The sequence below is a fragment of the Triticum dicoccoides genome, chromosome 6A, assembly GCF_002162155.2.
Source record: "Triticum dicoccoides isolate Atlit2015 ecotype Zavitan chromosome 6A, WEW_v2.0, whole genome shotgun sequence".
Taxonomy (NCBI): Eukaryota; Viridiplantae; Streptophyta; class Magnoliopsida; order Poales; family Poaceae; genus Triticum; species Triticum dicoccoides.
In genome coordinates, this window is record NC_041390.1 from 524,431,085 (window position 1) to 524,450,957 (window position 19,873).

At 44.4% G+C, this 19,873-nt stretch overlaps 1 protein-coding gene across 1 annotated transcript; it reads left to right on the forward strand.

The window, feature by feature from the left end:
- Positions 1-17,711: 17,711 nt before the first annotated feature.
- LOC119315946 (putative F-box/LRR-repeat protein 23) lies at positions 17,712-18,198 on the forward strand. The gene is made up of 2 exons (XM_037590374.1): positions 17,712-18,097; positions 18,189-18,198. The coding sequence occupies exons 1-2, from the start codon at positions 17,712-17,714 to the stop codon at positions 18,196-18,198; spliced, it is 396 nt and encodes a 131-aa protein (XP_037446271.1).
- Positions 18,199-19,873: the final 1,675 nt, after the last annotated feature.

The following is a 19,873-nucleotide window of genomic DNA, read 5'->3' on the forward strand; positions in this document are numbered from 1 at the left end:
GATCGGACATGGTTTAGTTGATTTGGATCACGTGATCACTTAGAGGATTAGAGGGATGTCTATCTAAGTGGGAGTTCTTTAATAATATGATTAATTGAACTTAAAATTTATCATGAACTTAGTCCCTGATAGTATCTTGCTTGTTTATGTTGATTGTAGATAGATGGCTCGTGCTGTTGTTCCGTTAAATTTTAATGCGTTCCTTGAGAAAGCAAATTTGAAAGATGATGGTAGCAATTACACGGACTGGGTCCGTAACTTGAGGATTATCCTCATTGCTGCACAGAAGAATTACGTCCTGGAAGCACCGCTGGGTGCCAGGCCTGCTGCTGGAGCAACGCCAGATGTTATGAACGTCTGGCAGAGCAAAGCTGATGACTACTCGATAGTTCAGTGTGCCATGCTTTACGGCTTAGAATCGGGACTTCAACGACGTTTTGAACGTCATGGAGCATATGAGATGTTCCAGGAGTTGAAGTTAATATTTCAAGCAAATGCCCGGATTGAGAGATATGAAGTCTCCAATAAGTTCTATAGCTGCAAGATGGAAGAGAACAGTTCTGTCAGTGAGCATATACTCAAAATGTCTGGGTATAATAATCACTTGATTCAATTGGGAGTTAATCTTCCAGATAATTGCGTCATTGACAGAATTCTCCAATCACTGCCACCAAGCTACAAGAGCTTCGTGATGAACTATAATATGCAAGGGATGAACAAGACTATTCCCGAGCTCTTCGCAATGCTAAAAGCTGCGGAGGTAGAAATCAAGAAGGAGCATCAAGTGTTGATGGTTAACAAGACCACTAGTTTCAAGAAAAAGGGCAAAGGGAAGAAAAAGGGGAACTTCAAAAAGAACGGCAAGCAAGTTGCTGCTCAAGAGAAGAAACCCAAGTCTAGACCTAAGCCTGAAACTGAGTGCTTCTACTGCAAGCAGACTGGTCACTGGAAGCGGAACTGCCCCAAGTATTTGGCGGATAAGAAGGATGGCAAGGTGAACAAAGGTATATGTGATATACATGTTATTGATGTGTACCTTACCAATGCTCGCAGTAGCACCTGGGTATTTGATACTGGTTCTGTTGCTAATATTTGCAACTCGAAACAGGGACTACAGAATAAGCGGGCACTGGCAAAGGACGAGGTGACGATGCGCGTGGGAAACGGTTCCAAAGTCGATGTGATCGCGGTCGGCACACTACCTCTACATCTACCTTCGGGATTAATATTAGACCTAAATAATTGTTATTTGGTGCCAGCGTTGAGCATGAACATTATATCTGGATCTTGTTTAATGCGAGACGGTTATTCATTTAAATCAGAGAATAATGGTTGTTCTATTTATATGAGTAATATCTTTTATGGTCATGCACCCTTGAAGAGTGGTCTATTCTTACTAAATCTCGATAGTAGTAATACACATATTCATAATGTTGAAACCAAAAGATGCAGAGTTGATAATGAAAGTGCAACTTATTTGTGGCACTGTCGTTTAGGTCATATCGGTGTAAAACGCATGAAGAAACTCCATACTAATGGACTTTTGGAACCACTTGATTATGAATCACTTGGTACTTGCGAACCGTGCCTCATGGGCAAGATGACTAAAACACCGTTCTCCGGTACTATGGAGAGAGCAACAAATTTGTTGGAAATCATACATACCGATGTATGTGGTCCGATGAATATTGAGGCTCGTGGCGGATATCGTTATTTTCTCACCTTCACAGATGAAGCATAAGTCTGAAACATTTGAAAAGTTCAAAGAATTTCAGAGTGAAGTTGAAAATCATCGTAACAAGAAAATAAAGTTTCTACGATCTGATCGTGGAGGAGAATATTTGAGTTACGAGTTTGGTGTACATTTGAAAAACTGTGGAATAGTTTCACAACTCACGCCACCCGGAACACCACAGCGCAATGGTGTGTCCGAACGTCGTAATCGTACTTTACTAGATATGGTGCGATCTATGATGTCTCTTACAGATTTACCGCTATCATTTTGGGGTTATGCTTTAGAGACGGCCGCATTCACGTTAAATAGGGCACCATCAAAATCCGTTGAGACGACGCCTTATGAACTATGGTTTGGCAAGAAACCAAAGTTGTCGTTTCTTAAAGTTTGGGGCTGCGATGCTTATGTGAAAAAGCTTCAACCTGATAAGCTCGAACCCAAATCGGAGAAATGTGTATTCATAGGATACCCAAAGGAAACTGTTGGGTACACCTTCTATCACAGATCCGAAGGCAAAACATTTGTTGCTAAGAATGGATCATTTCTAGAGAAGGAGTTTCTCTCGAAAGAAGTGAGTGGGAGGAAAGTAGAACTTGACGAGGTAACTGTACCTGCTCCCTTACTGGAAAGTAGTTCATCACAGAAAACTGTTTCAGTGACACCTACACCAGTTAGTGAGGAAGCCAATGATAATGATCATGAAACTTCAGATCAAGATACTATTGAACCTCGTAGATCAACCAGAGTAAGATCCGCACCAGAGTGGTACGGTAATCCTGTTCTGGAGGTCATGCTACTAGATCATGATGAACCTACGAACTATGAAGAAGCGATGGTGAGCCCAGATTCCGCAAAGTGGCTAGAAGCCATGAAATCTGAGATGGGATCCATGTATGAGAACAAAGTATGGACTTTGGTTGACTTGCCCGATGATCGGCAAGCGATTGAGAATAAATGGATCTTTAAGAAGAAGACTGACGCTGATGGTAATGTTACTGTCTACAAAGCTCGACTTGTCGCAAAAGGTTTTCGGCAAGTTCAAGGAATTGACTACGATGAGACCTTCTCACCCGTAGCGATGCTTAAGTCCGTCCGAATCATGTTAGCAATTGCCGCATTTTATGATTATGAAATTTGGCAAATGGATGTCAAAACTGCATTCCTGAATGGATTCCTGGAAGAAGAGTTGTATATGATACAACCAGAAGGTTTTGTCGATCCAAAGGGAGCTAACAAAGTGTGCAAACTCCAGCGATCCATTTATGGACTGGTGCAAGCCTCTCGGAGTTGGAATAAACGTTTTGATAGTGTGATCAAAGCATTTGGTTTTATACAGACTTTTGGAGAAGCCTGTATTTACAAGAAAGTGAGTGGGAGCTCTGTAGCATTTCTGATATTATATGTGGATGACATATTACTGATTGGAAATGATATAGAATTTCTGGATAGCATAAAGGGATACTTGAATAAAAGTTTTTCAATGAAAGACCTCGGTGAAGCTGCTTACATATTAGGCATTAAGATCTATAGAGACAGATCAAGACGCTTAATTGGACTTTCACAAAGCACATACCTTGACAAAATTTTGAAGAAATTCAAAATGGATCAAGCAAAGAAAGGGGTCTTGCCTGTGTTACAAGGTGTGAAATTGAGTAAGACTCAATGCCCGACCACTGCAGAAGATAGAGAGAATATGAAAGATGTTCCCTATGCATCAGCCATAGGCTCTATCATGTATGCAATGCTGTGTACCAGACCTGATGTGTGCCTTGCTATAAGTTTAGCAGGGAGGTACCAAAGTAATCCAGGAATGGATCACTGGACAACGGTCAAGAACATCCTGAAATACCTGAAAAGGACTAAGGATATGTTTCTCGTATATGGAAGTGACAAAGAGCTCATCATAAAAGGTTACGTTGATGCAAGCTTTGACACTGATCCGGACGATTCTAAATCGCAAACCGGATACGTGTTTACATTAAACGGTGGAGCTGTCAGTTGGTGCAGTTCTAAACAAAGCGTCGTAGCGGGATCTACATGTGAAGCGGAATACATAGCTGCTTCGGAAGCAGCAAATGAAGGAGTCTGGATGAAGGAGTTCATATCCGATCTAGGTGTCATACCTAGTGCATCGGGTCCAATGAAAATCTTTTGTGACAATACTGGTGCAATTGCCTTGGCAAAGGAATCCAGATTTCACAAAAGGACCAAACACATCAAGAGACGCTTCAACTCCATCCGGGATCTAGTCCAGGTGGGAGACATAGAGATTTGCAAGATACATACGGATCTGAATATTGCAGACCCGTTGACTAAGATTCTTCCACGAGCAAAACATGATCAGCACCAAAGCTCCATGGGTGTTAGATTCATTACAGTGTAATCTAGATTATTGACTCTAGTGCAAGTGGGAGACTGAAGGAAATATGCCCTAGAGGCAATAATAAAGTTATTATTTATTTCCTTATAATCATGATAAATGTTTATTATTCATGCTAGAATTGTATTTTCCGGAAACATAATACATGTGTGAATACATAGACAAACAGAGTGTCACTAGTATGCCTCTACTTGACTAGCTCGTTAATCAAAGATGGTTATGTTTCCTAACCATGAACAATGAGTTGTTATTTGATTAACGAGGTCACATCATTAGTAGAATGATCTGATTGACATGACCCATTCCATTAGCTTAGCACCTGATCGTTTAGTATGTTGCTATTGCTTTCTTCATGACTTATACATGTTCCTACGTCTATGAGATTATGCAACTCCCGTTTACCGGAGGAACACTTTGGGTACTACCAAACGTCACAACGTAAATGGGTGATTATAAAGGAGTACTACAGGTGTCTCCAATGGTCGATGTTGGGTTGGCGTATTTCGAGATTAGGATTTGTCACTCCGATTGTCGGAGAGGTATCTCTGGGCCCTCTCGGTAATACACATCACATAAGCCTTGCAAGCATTACAACTAATATGTTAGTTGTGAGATGATGTATTACGGAACGAGTAAAGAGACTTGCCGTTAACGAGATTGAACTAGGTATTGGATACCGACGATCGAATCTCGGGCAAGTAACATACCGATGACAAAGGGAACAACGTATGTTGTTATGCGGTCTAACCGATAAAGATCTTCGTAGAATATGTAGGAGCCAATATGGGCATCCAGGTCCCGCTATTGGTTATTGACCAGAGACATGTCTCGGTCATGTCTACATTGTTCTCGAACCCGTAGGGTCCGCACGCTTAAGGTTACGATGACAGTTATATTATGAGTTTATGCATTTTGATGTACCGAAGGTTGTTCGGAGTCCCGGATATGATCACGGACATGATGAGGAGTCTCAAAATGGTCGAGACGTAAAGATTGATATATTGGAAGCCTATGTTTGGACATCGGAAGTGTTCCGGGTGAAATCGGGATTTTACCGGGTTACCGGGAGGTTACCGGAACCCCCCGGGAGCCATATGGGCCATCATGGGCCTTAGTGGAAAGGAGAAAGGGGCAGCCCAAGGTGGCTGCGCCTCTTTCCCCTCCCCTAGTCCTATTAGGACTAGGAGAAGGTGGCCGGCCCCCCTCTCTCCCTTCCCCTCCGAGGAATCCTAGTTGGACTAGGATTGGGGGGAGGAATCCTACTCCCAGAGGGAGTAGGACTCTCCTGCGCCTCCCTCTTTGGCCGGCCAGCCTCCCCTCCTCTCCTCCTTTATATACGGAGGCAGGGGCACCTCTAAACACACAAGTTGACACAAGTTGATCCACGTGATCGATTCCTTAGTCGTGTGCGGTGCCCCCTGCCACCATATTCCTCGATAATACTGTAGCGGAGTTTAGGCGAAGCCCTGCTGCTGTAGTTCATCAAGATCGTCACCACGCCGTCGTGCTGACGAAACTCTTCCCCGACACTTTGCTGGATCGGAGTCCGGGGATCGTCATCGAGCTGAACGTGTGCTCGAACTCGGAGGTGCCGTAGTTTCGGTGCTTGATCGGTTGGATCGTGAAGACGTACGACTACTTCCTCTATTTCGTGTCATTGCTTCCGCAGTCGGTCTGCGTTGGGTACGTAGACAACACTCTCCTCTCGTTGCTATGCATCACATGATCCTGTGTGCGCGTAGGAAATTTTTTTGAAATTACTACGAAACCCAACAAACTCATAGATGGATCTTGGTGAAACCATAGGAATTTTTTTTGTTTTCTGCAACGTTCCCCAACAGTGGATCAGAGCTAGGTCTATGCGTAGTTCTCTTTGCACGAGTAGAACACAATTTGTTGTGGGCGTAGATGTTGTCAACTTTCTTGCCGCTACTAGTCTTATTTTGCTTCAGCGGTATTGTGGGATGAAGCGGCCCGGACCAACCTTACACGTACGCTTACGTGAGACCGGTTCCACCGACTGACATGCACTAGTTGCATAAGGTGGCTGGCGGGTGTCTGTCTCTCCCACTTTAGTTGGAGAGGATTCGATGAAAAGGGTCCTTATGAAGGGTAAATAGAAGTTGACAAATCACGTTGTGGCTTTCACATAGGTAAGAAAACGTTCTTGCTAGAACCCTATTGCAGCCACGTAAAACTTGCAACAACAATTAGAGGACGTCTAACTTGTTTTTGCAGCAAGTGTTTTGTGATGTGATATGGCCAAAGTTGTGATGAATGATGAATGATATATATGTGATGTATGAGATGTTCATGCTATTGTAATAGGAATCACGACTTGCATGTCGATGAGTATGACAACCGGCAGGAGCCATAGGAGTTGTCTTTATTTTTTGTATGACCTGTGTGTCATTGAGAAACGCCATGTAAATTACTTTACTTTATTGCTAAACGTGTTAGCCATAGCAGTAGAAGTAATAGTTGGCGAGCAACTTCATGGAGACACGATGATGGAGATCATGATGATGGAGATCATGGTGTCATGCCGGTGACAAGATGATCATGGAGCCCCAAGATGGAGATCAAAGGAGCTATGTGATATTGGCCATATCATGTCACTATTATTATTTGATTGCATGTGATGTTTATCATGTTTTTGCATCTTGTTTACTTAGAACGACGGTAGTAAATAAGATGATCCCTCATAATAATTTCAAGAAAGTGTTCCCCCTAACTGTGCACCGTTGCGACAGTTCGTTGTTTCGAAGCACCACGTGATGATCGGGTGTGATAGATTCCAACGTTCACATACAACGGGTGTAAGACAGATTTACACATGCAAAGACTTAGGTTGACTTGACGAGCCTAGCATGTACAGACATGGCCTCGGAACACAGAAGACCGAAAGGTCGAGCATGAGTCGTATAGAAGATACGATCAACATGAAGATGTTCACCGATGTTGGCTAGTCCGTCTCACGTGATGATCGGACACGGCCTAGTTAACTCGGATCATGTTATACTTAGATGACAGGAGGGATGTCTATCTAAGTGGGAGTTCATTGAATAATTTGATTTAGATGAACTTAATTATCATGAACTTAGTCTAAAATCTTTACAACATGTATTGTACATCAAATGGCCAACGTTGTCCTCAACTTCAACGCGTTCCTAGAGAAAACCAAGCTGAAAGACGATGGCAGCAACTATACAGACTGGGTCCGGAACCTGAGGATCATCCTCATAGCTGCCAAGAAAGATTATGTCCTACAAGCACCGCTAGGTGAAGCACCTGCTCTCCCTGCAGAACAAGACGTTATGAACGCTTGGCAGACACGTACCGATGATTACTCCCTCGTTCAGTGCGGCATGCTTTACAGCTTAGAGCCGGGGCTCCAAAAGCGTTTTGAGAGACACGAAGCATATGAGATGTTCGAAGAGCTGAAAATGGTTTTTCAAGCTCGTGCCGGGTCGAGAGATACGAAGTCTCCGACAAGTTCTTCAACTGTAAGATGGAGGAAAACAGTTCTGTCAGTGAGCACATACTCACTATGTCTGGGTTACATAACCGCTTGACTCAGCTGGGAGTTAATCTCCCGGATGACACGGTCATTGACAGAATTCTTCAGTCGCTTCCACCGAGCTACAAGAGCTTTGTGATGAACTTCAATATGCAGGGGATGGAAAAGACCATTCCTGAAGTATTTGCAATGCTGAAATCAGCAGAGGTAGAAGTCAAAAAGGAACATCAAGTGTTGATGGTGAATAAAACCACTAAGTTCAAGAAAGGCAAGGGTAAGAAGAACTTCAAGAAGGACGGCAAGGGAGTTGCCGCGCCCGGCAAGCAAGCTGCCGGGAAGAAGCCAAAGAATGGACCCAAGCCCGAGACTGAGTGTTTTTATTGCAAGGGAAGTGGTCACTGGAAGCGGAACTGCCCCAAATATTTAGCGGACAAGAAGGCTGGCATCACGAAAGGTATATGTGATATACATGTAATTGATGTGTACCTTACCAGAACTCGTAGTAGCTCCTGGGTATTTGATACCGGTGCGGTTGCTCACATTTGTAACTCAAAGCAGGAGCTGCGGAATAAGCGGAGACTGGCGAAGGATGAGGTGACGATGCGCGTCGGGAATGGTTCCAAGGTCGATGTGATCGCCGTCGGCACGCTACCTCTACATTTACCTACGGGATTAGTTTTGAACCTCAATAATTGTTATTTAGTTCCAAGTTTGAGCATGAACATTGTATCAGGATCTCGTTTAATACAAGATGGCTACTCATTTAAATCCGAGAATAATGGTTGTTCTATTTATATGAGAGATATGTTTTATGGTCATGCTCCGATGGTGAATGGTTTATTCTTAATGAATCTCGAGCGTAATGCTACACATATTCATAGTGTGAGTACCAAAAGATGTAAGGTTGATAATGATAGTCCCACATACTTGTGGCACTGCCGCCTTGGTCACATAGGTGTCAAACGCATGAAGAAGCTCCATGCAGATGGACTTTTAGAGTCTCTTGATTACGAATCATTTGACACGTGCGAACCATGCCTCATGGGTAAAATGACCAAGACTCCGTTCTCAGGAACAATGGAGCGAGCAACCAACTTATTGGAAATCATACATACTGATGTGTGCGGTCCAATGAGTGTTGAGGCTCGCGGTGGCTATCGTTATGTTCTCACCCTCACTGATGACTTGAGTAGATATGGGTATGTCTACTTAATGAAACACAAGTCTGAGACCTTTGAAAGGTTCAAGGAATTTCAAAGTGAGGTTGAGAATCAACGTGACAGGAAAATCAAGTTCCTGCGATCAGATCGTGGAGGAGAATACTTGAGTCACGAATTTGGCACACACTTAAGAAAATGTGGAATAGTTTCACAACTCACGCCGCCTGGAACACCTCAGCGTAATGGTGTGTCCGAACGTCGTAATCGCACTCTATTAGATATGGTGCGATCTATGATGTCTCTTACCGATTTACCACTATCTTTTTGGGGCTATGCTTTAGAGACTGTTGCATTCACTTTAAATAGGGCTCCGTCAAAATCCTTGAGACGACACCGTATGAATTATGGTTTGGGAAGAAACCTAAGATGTCGTTTCTAAAAGTTTGGGGATGCGATGCTTATGTCAAGAAACTTCAACCTGAAAAGCTCGAAACCAAGTCGGAAAAATGCGTCTTCATAGGATACCCTAAAGAAACTATTGGGTATACCTTCTACCTCAGATCCGAAGGCAAGATCTTTTTTGCCAAGAATGGATCCTTTCTAGAGAAGGAGTTTCTCTCGAAAGAAGTAAGTGGGAGGAAAGTAGAACTTGATGAAGTATTACCTCTTGAACCAGAAAATGGCGCAACTCAAGAAAATGTTCCTGAGGTGCCTGCACCGACTAGAGAGGAAGTTAATGATGATGATCATGAAACTTCAGATCAAGTTGCTACTGAACTTCATAGGTCCACAAGGACACGTTCCGCACCAGAGTGGTACGGCAACCCTGTCTTGGAAATCATGTTGTTAGACAACGGTGAACCTTCGAAATATGAAGAAGCGATGGCGGGCCCGGATTCCGACAAATGGCTGGAAGCTATGAAATCCGAGATAGGATCCATGTATGAAAACGAAGTATGGACTTTGACTGACTTGCCCGTTGAGCGGCGAGCCATAGAAAATAAATGGATCTTTAAGAAGAAGACAGACGCGGATGGTAATGTTACCATCTATAAAGCTCGACTTGTCGCTAAGGGTTATCGGCAAGTTCAAGGGGTTGACTACGATGAGACTTTCTCACCGGTAGCGAAGCTGAAGTCCGTCCGAATCATGTTAGCAATTGCCGCATTCTATGATTATGAGATATGGCAAATGGACGTCAAAACGACATTCCTTAATGGTTTCCTTAAGGAAGAATTGTATATGATGCAGCCGGAAGGTTTTGTCGATCCTAAGAATGCTGACAAGGTGTGCAAGCTCCAACGCTCGATTTATGGGCTGGTGCAAGCATCTCGGAGTTGGAACATTCGCTTTGATGAGATGATCAAAGCGTTTGGGTTTATGCAGACTTATGGAGAAGCCTGCGTTTACAAGAAAGTGAGTGGGAGCTCTGTAGCATTTCTCATATTATATGTAGATGACATACTTTTGATGGGAAATGATATAGAGCTTTTGGACAACATTAGGGCCTACTTGAATAAGAGTTTTTCAATGAAGGACCTTGGAGAAGCTGCTTATATATTAGGCATCAAGATCTATAGAGATAGATCAAGACGCCTCATAGGTCTTTCACAAAGCACATACCTTGATAAGATATTGAAGAAGTTCAATATGGATCAGTCTAAGAAGGGGTTTTTGCCTATGATGCAAGGTGTGAAATTGAGCTCAGCTCAATGTCCGACCACGGCAGAAGATATAGAAGAGATGAATGCCATCCCCTATGCCTCAGCCATAGGGTCTATTATGTATGCCATGCTGTGTACCAGACCTGATGTAAACCTTGCCGTAAGTTTGGTAGGTAGGTACCAAAGTAATCCCGGCAAGGAACACTGGACAGCGGTCAAGAATATCTTGAAGTACCTGAAAAGGACTAAGGAAATGTTTCTCGTTTATGGAGGTGACGAAGAGCTCGTCGTAAAGGGTTACGTCGACGCTAGCTTCGACATAGATCTGGATGACTCTAAGTCACAAACCGGATACGTGTATATTTTGAATGGTGGGGCAACAAGCTGGTGCAGTTGCAAGCAGAGCGTCGTGGCGGGATCTACATGTGAAGCGGAGTACATGGCAGCCTCGGAGGCAGCGCATGAAGCAATTTGGGTGAAGGAGTTCATCACTGACCTAGGAGTCATACCCAATGCGTCGGGGCCGATCAAACTCTTCTGTGACAACACTGGAGCTATTGCACTTGCCAAGGAGCCCAGGTTTCACAAGAAGACCAGGCACATCAAGTGTCGCTTCAACTCCATTCGTGAAAATGTTCAAGATGGAGACATAGATATTTGTAAAGTACATACGGACCTGAATGTAGCAGATCCGTTGACTAAACCTCTCCCTAGAGCAAAACATGATCAACACCAGAATTCCATGGGTGTTCGATTCATCACAATGTAACTAGATTATTGACTCTAGTGCAAGTGGGAGACTGTTGGAAATATGCCCTAGAGGCAATAATAAAAGGATTATTATTATATTTCCTTGTTCATGATAATTGTCTTTTATTCATGCTATAATTGTGTTATCCGAAAATCATAATACATGTGTGAATACATAGACACCAACATGTCCCTAGTAAGCCTCTAGTTGACTAGCTCGTTGATCAACAGATAGTCATGGTTTCCTGACTATGGACATTGGATGTCATTGATAACGAGATCACATCATTAGTAGAATGATGTGATGGACAAGACCCAATCCTAAACATAGCACAAGATCGTATAGTTCGTTTGCTAGAGTTTTTCCAAATGTCAAGTATCTATTCCTTAGACCATGAGATCGTGTAACTCCCGGATACCGTAGAAATGCTTTGGGTGTACCAAACGTCACAACGTAACTGGGTGACTATAAAGGTATACTACGGGTATCTCCGAAAGTGTCTGTTGGGTTGACACGGATCAAGACTGGGATTTGTCACTCCGTATGACGGAGAGGTATCTCTGGGCCCACTCGGTAATGCATCATCACAATGAGCTCAAAGTGACCAAGTGTCTGGTCACGGGATCATGCATTACGGTACGAGTAAAGTGAATTGCCGGTAACGAGATTGAATGAGGTATTGGGATACCGACAATCGAATCTCGGGCAAGTAACATACCGATTGACAAAGGGAATTGTATACGGGGTTGCTTGAATCCTCGACATCGTGGTTCATCCGATGAGATCATCGAGGAGCATGTGGGAGCCAACATGGGTATCTAGATCCCGCTGTTGGTTATTGACCGGAGAGCCATCTCGGTCATGTCTACATGTCTCCCGAACCCGTAGGGTCTACACACTTAAGGTTCAGTGACGCTAGGGTTGTAGAGACATGAATATGCAGTAACCCGAAAGTTCCTCGGAGTCCCGGATGAGATCCCGGACGTCACGAGGAGTTCCGGAATGGTCCGGAGGTGAAGAATTATATATAGGAAGTGCAGTTTCGGCCATCGGGAGAGTTTCGGGGGTCACCGGTATTGTACCGGGACCATCGGAAGGGTCCCGGGGGTCCACCGGGTGGGGCCACCCATCCCGGAGGGCCCCATGGGCTAAAGTGGGGAGGGGAACCAGCCCATATTGGGCTGGTGCGCTTCCCTTGGCCCACCCCATGCGCCTAGGGTTGGGAACCCTAGGGTGGGGGGGCGCCCCACCTGGCTTGGGGGACACTCCACCCCTTGGCCGCCGCCCCTCCCTAGGAGATCCCATCTCCTAGGGCCGGCGCACCCTCTAGGGGGCCTATATAAAGGGGGGAGGGAGGGGCAGCCGCACCCTTGAGTCTTGGCGCCTCCCTCTCCTCTGCTACACTTCTCCCTCTCGCAGAAGAACGGCGAAGCCCTGCTGCAGTGACTGCTGCATCCACCACCACGCCGTCGTGCTGCTGGATCTTCATCAACCTCTCCTTCCCCCTTGCTGGATCAAGAAGGACGAGACGTCACGCTGACCGTACGTGTGTTGAACGCGGAGGTGCCGTTCGTTCGGCGCTAGGATCTCCGGTGATTTGGATCACGTCGAGTACGACTTCCTCATCCCCGTTCTTTGAACGCTTCCGCGCGTGATATACAAAGGTATGTAGATGCAATCTGATCACTCATTGCTAGATGAACTCATAGATGGATCTTGGTGAAACCGTAGGAAATTTTTTTGTTTTCTGCAACGTTCCTCAACAATGAGCTTAGAAAGGACGGAGGGACTGTCCAAAGTAAAACCTAGGAGAAGGCCCCTAGCCCTTTTTGATTCATCCATGGCGAAAGAAAGGCAAACGGGAAAGAGGCGGATAAAATGGCAAAGGTGAAGTGGGGGAGAGGAAAACGAGAGGCAAATGGCAAATGATGTAATGCAAGGGATAAGAGTTTGTGATGGGTACTTGGTATGTCTTGACTTGAGCGTAGATCTCCCCGGCAACGACACCAGAAATCCTTATTGCTACCTCTTGAGCATGCGTTGGTTTTTCCTTGAAGAGGAAAGGGTGATGCAGCAAAGTAGCGTAAGTATTTCCCTCAGTTTTTGAGAACCAATGTATTAATCCAGTAGGAGACTACATGCAAATTGCCTAGTACCTGCACAAACAATCAAGAACCTTGCAACCAACGCGATAAAGGGTTGTCAATCCCTTCATGGCTACTTGCAAAAGTGAGATCTGATAAAGATAATAAGATAAATATTTTTGGTATTTTTGTTGTATAGATTGAAAAGTAAAGATTGCAAAATAATTAGTAAACTAGAATTATAGATCGGAAACTTATATGATGTAAAGTAGACCCGGGGGCCATAGGTTTCACTAGTGGCTTCTCTCAAGATAGCATAAATTACGGTGGGTGAACAAATTACTGCCGAGCAATTGATAGAAAATCGCATAGTTATGAGAATATCTAGGCATAATCATGAACATAGGCATCACGTCCATGTCAAGTAGACCGAAACGATTCTGCATCTACTACTATTACTCCACACATCGACCGCTATCCAGCATGCATCTAGAGTATTAAGTTCATAAGAACAGAGTAACGCATTAGGCAAGATGAATTGATGTAGAGGGATAAACTCAAGCAATATGATATAAACCCCATCTTTTTATCCTCGATAGCAACAATACAATACGTGTCGGTTCCCTTTCTGTCATTGGGATCGAGCACCGCAAGATTGAACCCAAAGCTAAGCACTTCTCCCATTGCAAGAAAGATCAATCTAGTAGGCCAAACTAAACCGATAATTCAAAGAGACTTGCAAAGATATCAAATCATGCATATAAGAATTCGGAGAAGAATCAAATATTGTTTATAGATAATCTTGATCATAAACCCACAATTCATCGGATCTCCGCAAACACACCGCAAAAAGTTTTATATCGAATAGATCTCCAAGAACAGCGAGGAGAACTTTGTATTGAGAACCAAAGAGAGAGAAAAATCCATCTAGCTAATAACTATGGACCCGAAGGTCTGTGGTAAACTACTCACACATCATCAGAGAGGCTATGGTGTTGATGTAGAAGCCCTCCGTGATCGAATCCCCCTCCGGCAGATCGCCAGAAAAGGTCCCCAGATGGGATCTCACGGGTACAGAAGGTTGCGGCGGTGGAAAAGTGGTTTCGTGGCTCCCCTGGATGTGTCCAGGGTATAAGAGTATATATAGGTGAAATAAGTAGGTCGGTGGAGCTCCATGGGGCCCACGAGGGTGGGGGGTGCGCCTACCCCCCTGGGCGTGCCCCCTGCCTCGTGGAAGCTTCACGGACTTCCAGACTTGTACTCCAAGTCTCCCGGGTGACGTTTGTTCCAAGAAAGATCCTCGCGAAGGTTTCGTTCCATTTGATATTCCTTTTCTGCGAAACACTGAAATAGGCAAAAGACAACAATTTGCACTGGGCCTTCGATTAATAGGTTAGTCCCAAAAATAAGATAAAAGTGCATATTAAAGCCCATTAAACATCCAAAATAGATAATATAATAACATGGAACAATCAAAAATTATAGATACGTTGGAGACGTATCACCAAGAACCACAAAACACGTCAAATAAGGCTAAGCCAACAGTCTCCCCTATTCCTCCCCCGCATGTCCGGTTTGAAAAGGCCATTTACGGGCTCCCCTTTTCAGGGCGAACTATTTGGACTGCTCGATATGTTGGGGAACGTAGTATTTCAAAAAAATTCCTACGATCATGCAAGATCTATCTAGGAGAAGCATAGCAACGAGCGGGGATAGTGTGTCCATGTACCCTCGTAGACCGAAAGCAGAGGCGTTTAGTAACGTGGTTGATGTAGTCAAACGTCTTCGCGGTCCAACCGATCAAGTACCGAACGCACAGCACCTCCGCGATCTGCACACGTTCAGCTCGGTGACGTCCCTCGTACTATTGATCCAACTAAGGTCGAGAGTGAGTTCCGTCAGCACGACGGCGTGGTGACGGTGATGATGATGTTACCGGCATAGGGCTTCGCCTAAGCACTACGACCATATGACCGAGGTGTTAATTGTGGAGGGGGGCGCCGCACACGGCTAGGAACAATTGATGTGTGTTCTAGGGGTGCCCTCCCCACGTATATAAAGGAGGGAGAGGGAGGGAGGTATACTAGGGTGCGCCCAAGTAGGAGGAATCCTACTTGGGCCCCTAGTCAAATTCGGCCCCCCTTTACCATATTTGGACAAGGGGGAAAGGAAGGAGGGGGGAGGGGAAGGAAGAAGGAGTCCTACTTCATACTTTCCTTTTCCTTTCTCCCCACGTGGCTGGCCCTATAGGGGGCGCACCAACCCCTTTGGGCTGGTGTGTTCCCCGACTTGGCCCATTAAGCCCATATCTTTGCCGGGGGTTGCCCGGAACCCCTTCCGGTGACCTAGTATCACCCGAAACACTTCCGGTCTCCGAATATAGCCTTCCAATATATGAATCTTTACCTCTCGACCATTTCGAGACTCCTAGTCATGTCCGTGATCTCATCCGGGACTCTGAACAAACTTCGGTACATCAAATCACATAACTCATAATACAAATCGTCATCGAACGTTAAGCGTGTGGACCCTACGGGTTCGAGAACTATGTAGACATGACCGAGACACATATCCGGTCAATAACCAATAACGGAACCTGGATTCTCATATTGGTTCCTACATATTCTACTGAGATCTTTATCGGTCAAATCGCATAACAACATACGTTGTTCCCTTTCTCATCGGTATGTTACTTGCCCGAGATTCAATCGTTGGTATCATCATACCTAGTTCAATCTCGTTACCAGCAAGTCTCTTTACTCGTTCTGTAATGCATCATCCCGCAACTAACTCATTAGTCACATTGCTTGCAAGGCTTATAGTGATGAGCATTACCGAGAGGGCCCAGAGATACCTCTCCGATAGATAGAGTGACAAATCATAATCTCGGTCTATGCCAACTCGACAAACACCATCGAAGACACTTGTAGAGCATCTTTATAATCACTCAGATACGTTGTGACGTTAGCACACAAGTTGTTCCTCCGGTATTGGGGAGTTGCATAATCTCATAGTCAGAGGAACATGTATAAGTCATGATGAAAGCAATAACAATAAAACTAAATGATCATTTATGCTAAGCTAACAGATGGGTCATGTCCATCACATCATTCTCTAATGATGTGATCCCGTTCATCAAATGACAACACATGTCTATGGTTAGGAAACTTAACCATCTTTGATTAACGAGCTAGTCAAGTACAGGCATACTAAGGACACTCTGTTTGTCTATGTATTCACACATGTATTAAGTTTCCGGTTAATACAATTATAGCATGAATAATAAACATTTATCATGATATAAGGAAATATAAATAACATATTTATTATTGCCTCTAGGGCATATTTCCTTCACGATATACTCTAATCCAATCCCAAATGGGGGGGGGGGGGTAGCGGACAATCCAGATTGTGCGCTACCCCCCTCCTCCTAACATGGGCTCCTCTCTCTAACTCTCACAATGTGTTTGTTTCGTGGGAATTAAAGATGGGGAATGAGAGTTGAAGGGTAAAGAGAATAAAAGTCCACTGATTGTTTAGAGGGAATGGAAGTTTGTGAGAAGGGGAATGGGAATGGGAGTTAAGGATGTCGTTTCCCATCAATTTCTTCCCATGTGGGACTCTGTTAATTCGTGGGTAGACCTTTATCCCAAACTAATTCCCATCATATACCAGGGAATGAGAGTAAAAAAAATGTTTCACATGCCTAATCCCTCGATGAACTCCCTCGTACAAGATCCCCTTTTCCTTCCGAAAGGTTACCAAATAGGTTGTCACTCCCCATTCTCGGCCACCCACCCAAACCCTACTCGCCGTCCACCACCTCAGGCCACACCGCGATGGGGCGTCTGATGGACAAGGAGGAGCGGGGACAATGCTCGACGGCATGGCTGCTCAGCACCTATCGGTTTGAGCAGCCGCCGCCTTGGCGTGATGAGGAATCCGGTGGCGGATCGTGCTCCCATCACTGTCACTGCCTGCTGCAGGCTCTTTACACTATGCACGAGTATCCTCTTCCCAAGCATGTATTCTTTTTATGTGTTTTTTGTACCTCTATGGCTTGATGAATAGATCTAAAGCTTCCTCGAAACAAATATAAGATGACAGCTAAATGTATTTTTTGTTTCTAAAAAAGCTAAATGTATTTTTTCCAAGGAAAAAAGCTAAATGTAATTTTTGGTCCATAGCAAATGCACGGACATCTTCTTTAGAAGGACACCAGTTTTAATTTCAGAAAGGACTTTAATACTTATATTAACATAAAAGGAGGACTTTAATACTTATAAATAATTGAATTAAAAAAGGAAAGAAAAGAAATAGATCCCGTGAGAAGCGCACAGACTTGGCTACGTACTACCGTTGCGATCTCGATCCATAAAACCAAGTCTTTGGGAGGTTAACGCCAATCCACATCGCGATGCCATTGCTACCGCCTCCGCCGCCGCCGACGGCGGCTCCCGGGTGCGGGAGCCGGAGGCTGAGCGGCCGACGAAGGCGACGATCCAAGAGGAGGAACTGGGCAGCGCTGCCCCTGGACGTGATGCTCTACGTCCTCCACAAGCTGGACGACGTCGAGCTCATGTTCGGCGGCCCGGCCAGGGTGTGCCGCTCCTGGCACGACGCCGTGTGCGAGCCCGAGCTGTGGCGCCGGATCGACATGCGCGGCCGCTCCCTGTGCTTCCGGGAGACGGTCAGCCTCAAAAATATGGCGCAGCTCTCCATTTGGTTCAGCGCCGGGCAGTGCCGAGAGTTCTTCGGCCAGCACGACGTCGACAACGAACTCCTCCTCTTCCTGGCTGACCGGTAATATTCCTGTTCGTCATCTCCAACCTCGCACCTGCACTCTAGGAATCTGATACATAATTCTCCTAATGTCTATATAATTTTCTTACAGGCACAACTAGATTTTATGGTTTTAAATCATGTGTCATAGCGAGCTAGAAGAATTTGCAGAAAGTAGGGGCATGACTATATGGGAAAAAATAGGGGCATAACTGCTGAACAAAGTAATTAAATGTGGGTTGGAACAATTTTTAGTTGGTATACAGATTGGACTCAGCTTTCCCTAAAATAAGAAACTACGTACAAAAAAGACTGAATGCCGCTAATCTTATCGCACATTACAGTAGTGAATTATGAGAAAGAACTTTGGATAAATTAGCAATTTTTGGATTAATTTAATTCATAAATAAATCACGATGACAACACCAATGAAATCAATCTCATATTGAGAGCTATAAACATGTGAGCGTGTAGTAAGTACATTTTACGTAAATCTATAATAACATCAAGTGCGGCTAACACATGAATCAATAAAAAATGGATAACATATTATACCCTTCAATCGGAAAAGTAGGGTCCGCAACAGCAGCCGCAACGTTGGCATTGGCACCCTTCTTCGTCGCATCGCTCATGCCATCCCTGGCGATGTTGGGAAGGTCGAGGACGTAATCCAATTAGTGGACAAAGATGAACAGTAGCAAGCAACCGTGCCGAGACTCTTCCCGAAAAACCTTGTTTTTCCGGTGCAGGATTACAAAGGATAGGGCTTCGGAGGCTTCTTTCCCAAACAACTGTGCACACGGTCGTCGGGATGGAGTCATCAAAAGCAAGCAAGAGCAAAAGGAACGACGATGATTTGGTGTGCGAGGAGGTAGAACATATGTGATCTGGTTAGGTAACGGTTAGGGTTGCCAACGCCTTCAATATGTAGACAGTCGAGTAGGGAGATGAGGGGCTAGGCCCACAACGGAGTCGGTAACAACCCACGATCTGAGAGGTTCAGATACAGTTGTCCATAATGTGTATGTTAATTATCCACTTTCAACCGGTAAAAATAAAATACACAAACAACATACATTTGGCGAGAGCGAAGTGGGCGCCAGAGGATGAGCGTACATGTAACACTTCTCTTTTCATGCTCCAATAGGATATGGGGTTCCTCATATGTTAATCTCAACTCTCCTTCACTTCTGTGGTGGTACTAAACTTTCCGGCATGACATGAAACCCCACATTTTTTTAGACAAACATGAAACCCCACATGGAGCTCCAAGATTTATTCTGGAAATATTTGGTATATGGGCCTAAAGCCCATCTAACTTCAACAACAATTACAACATAAAACTATCTCGCATACTCAAAAAGGGTGTGTATCAAGGCTTGTTGTACTTCCTAAGAATGAACATTACACAAATGAAATTTTGTAGCGGTGATAAAGTGTTATCTTTTCCCGTCTGAATGTTTCTCTTCTCTCTTTTGTGAATAACCAAAATGAGAGATTTTTTGAACAGGTGGAAAATACATGTTATGAGCCACTAAGATCATGTGTTATCCTTGCAGGGCACCCTTATTGAAGAGTCTTCATCTTATCAAGCATTGTGATGTAAGTAGTGAAACATTTGCAAAGGCAATAATGAAATTCCCTTTGTTGGAGGAGCTCGAGCTTTGGGAATGTGAGACACATGACACCGGGGTCTTTGACCTTGTTGCCATGGCTTGTCCACAACTGAAGCACTTAAAACATGTCAAAGATAGAGGATATTCGCAATATATCTGGCTTGAATACCCTACTGATAAC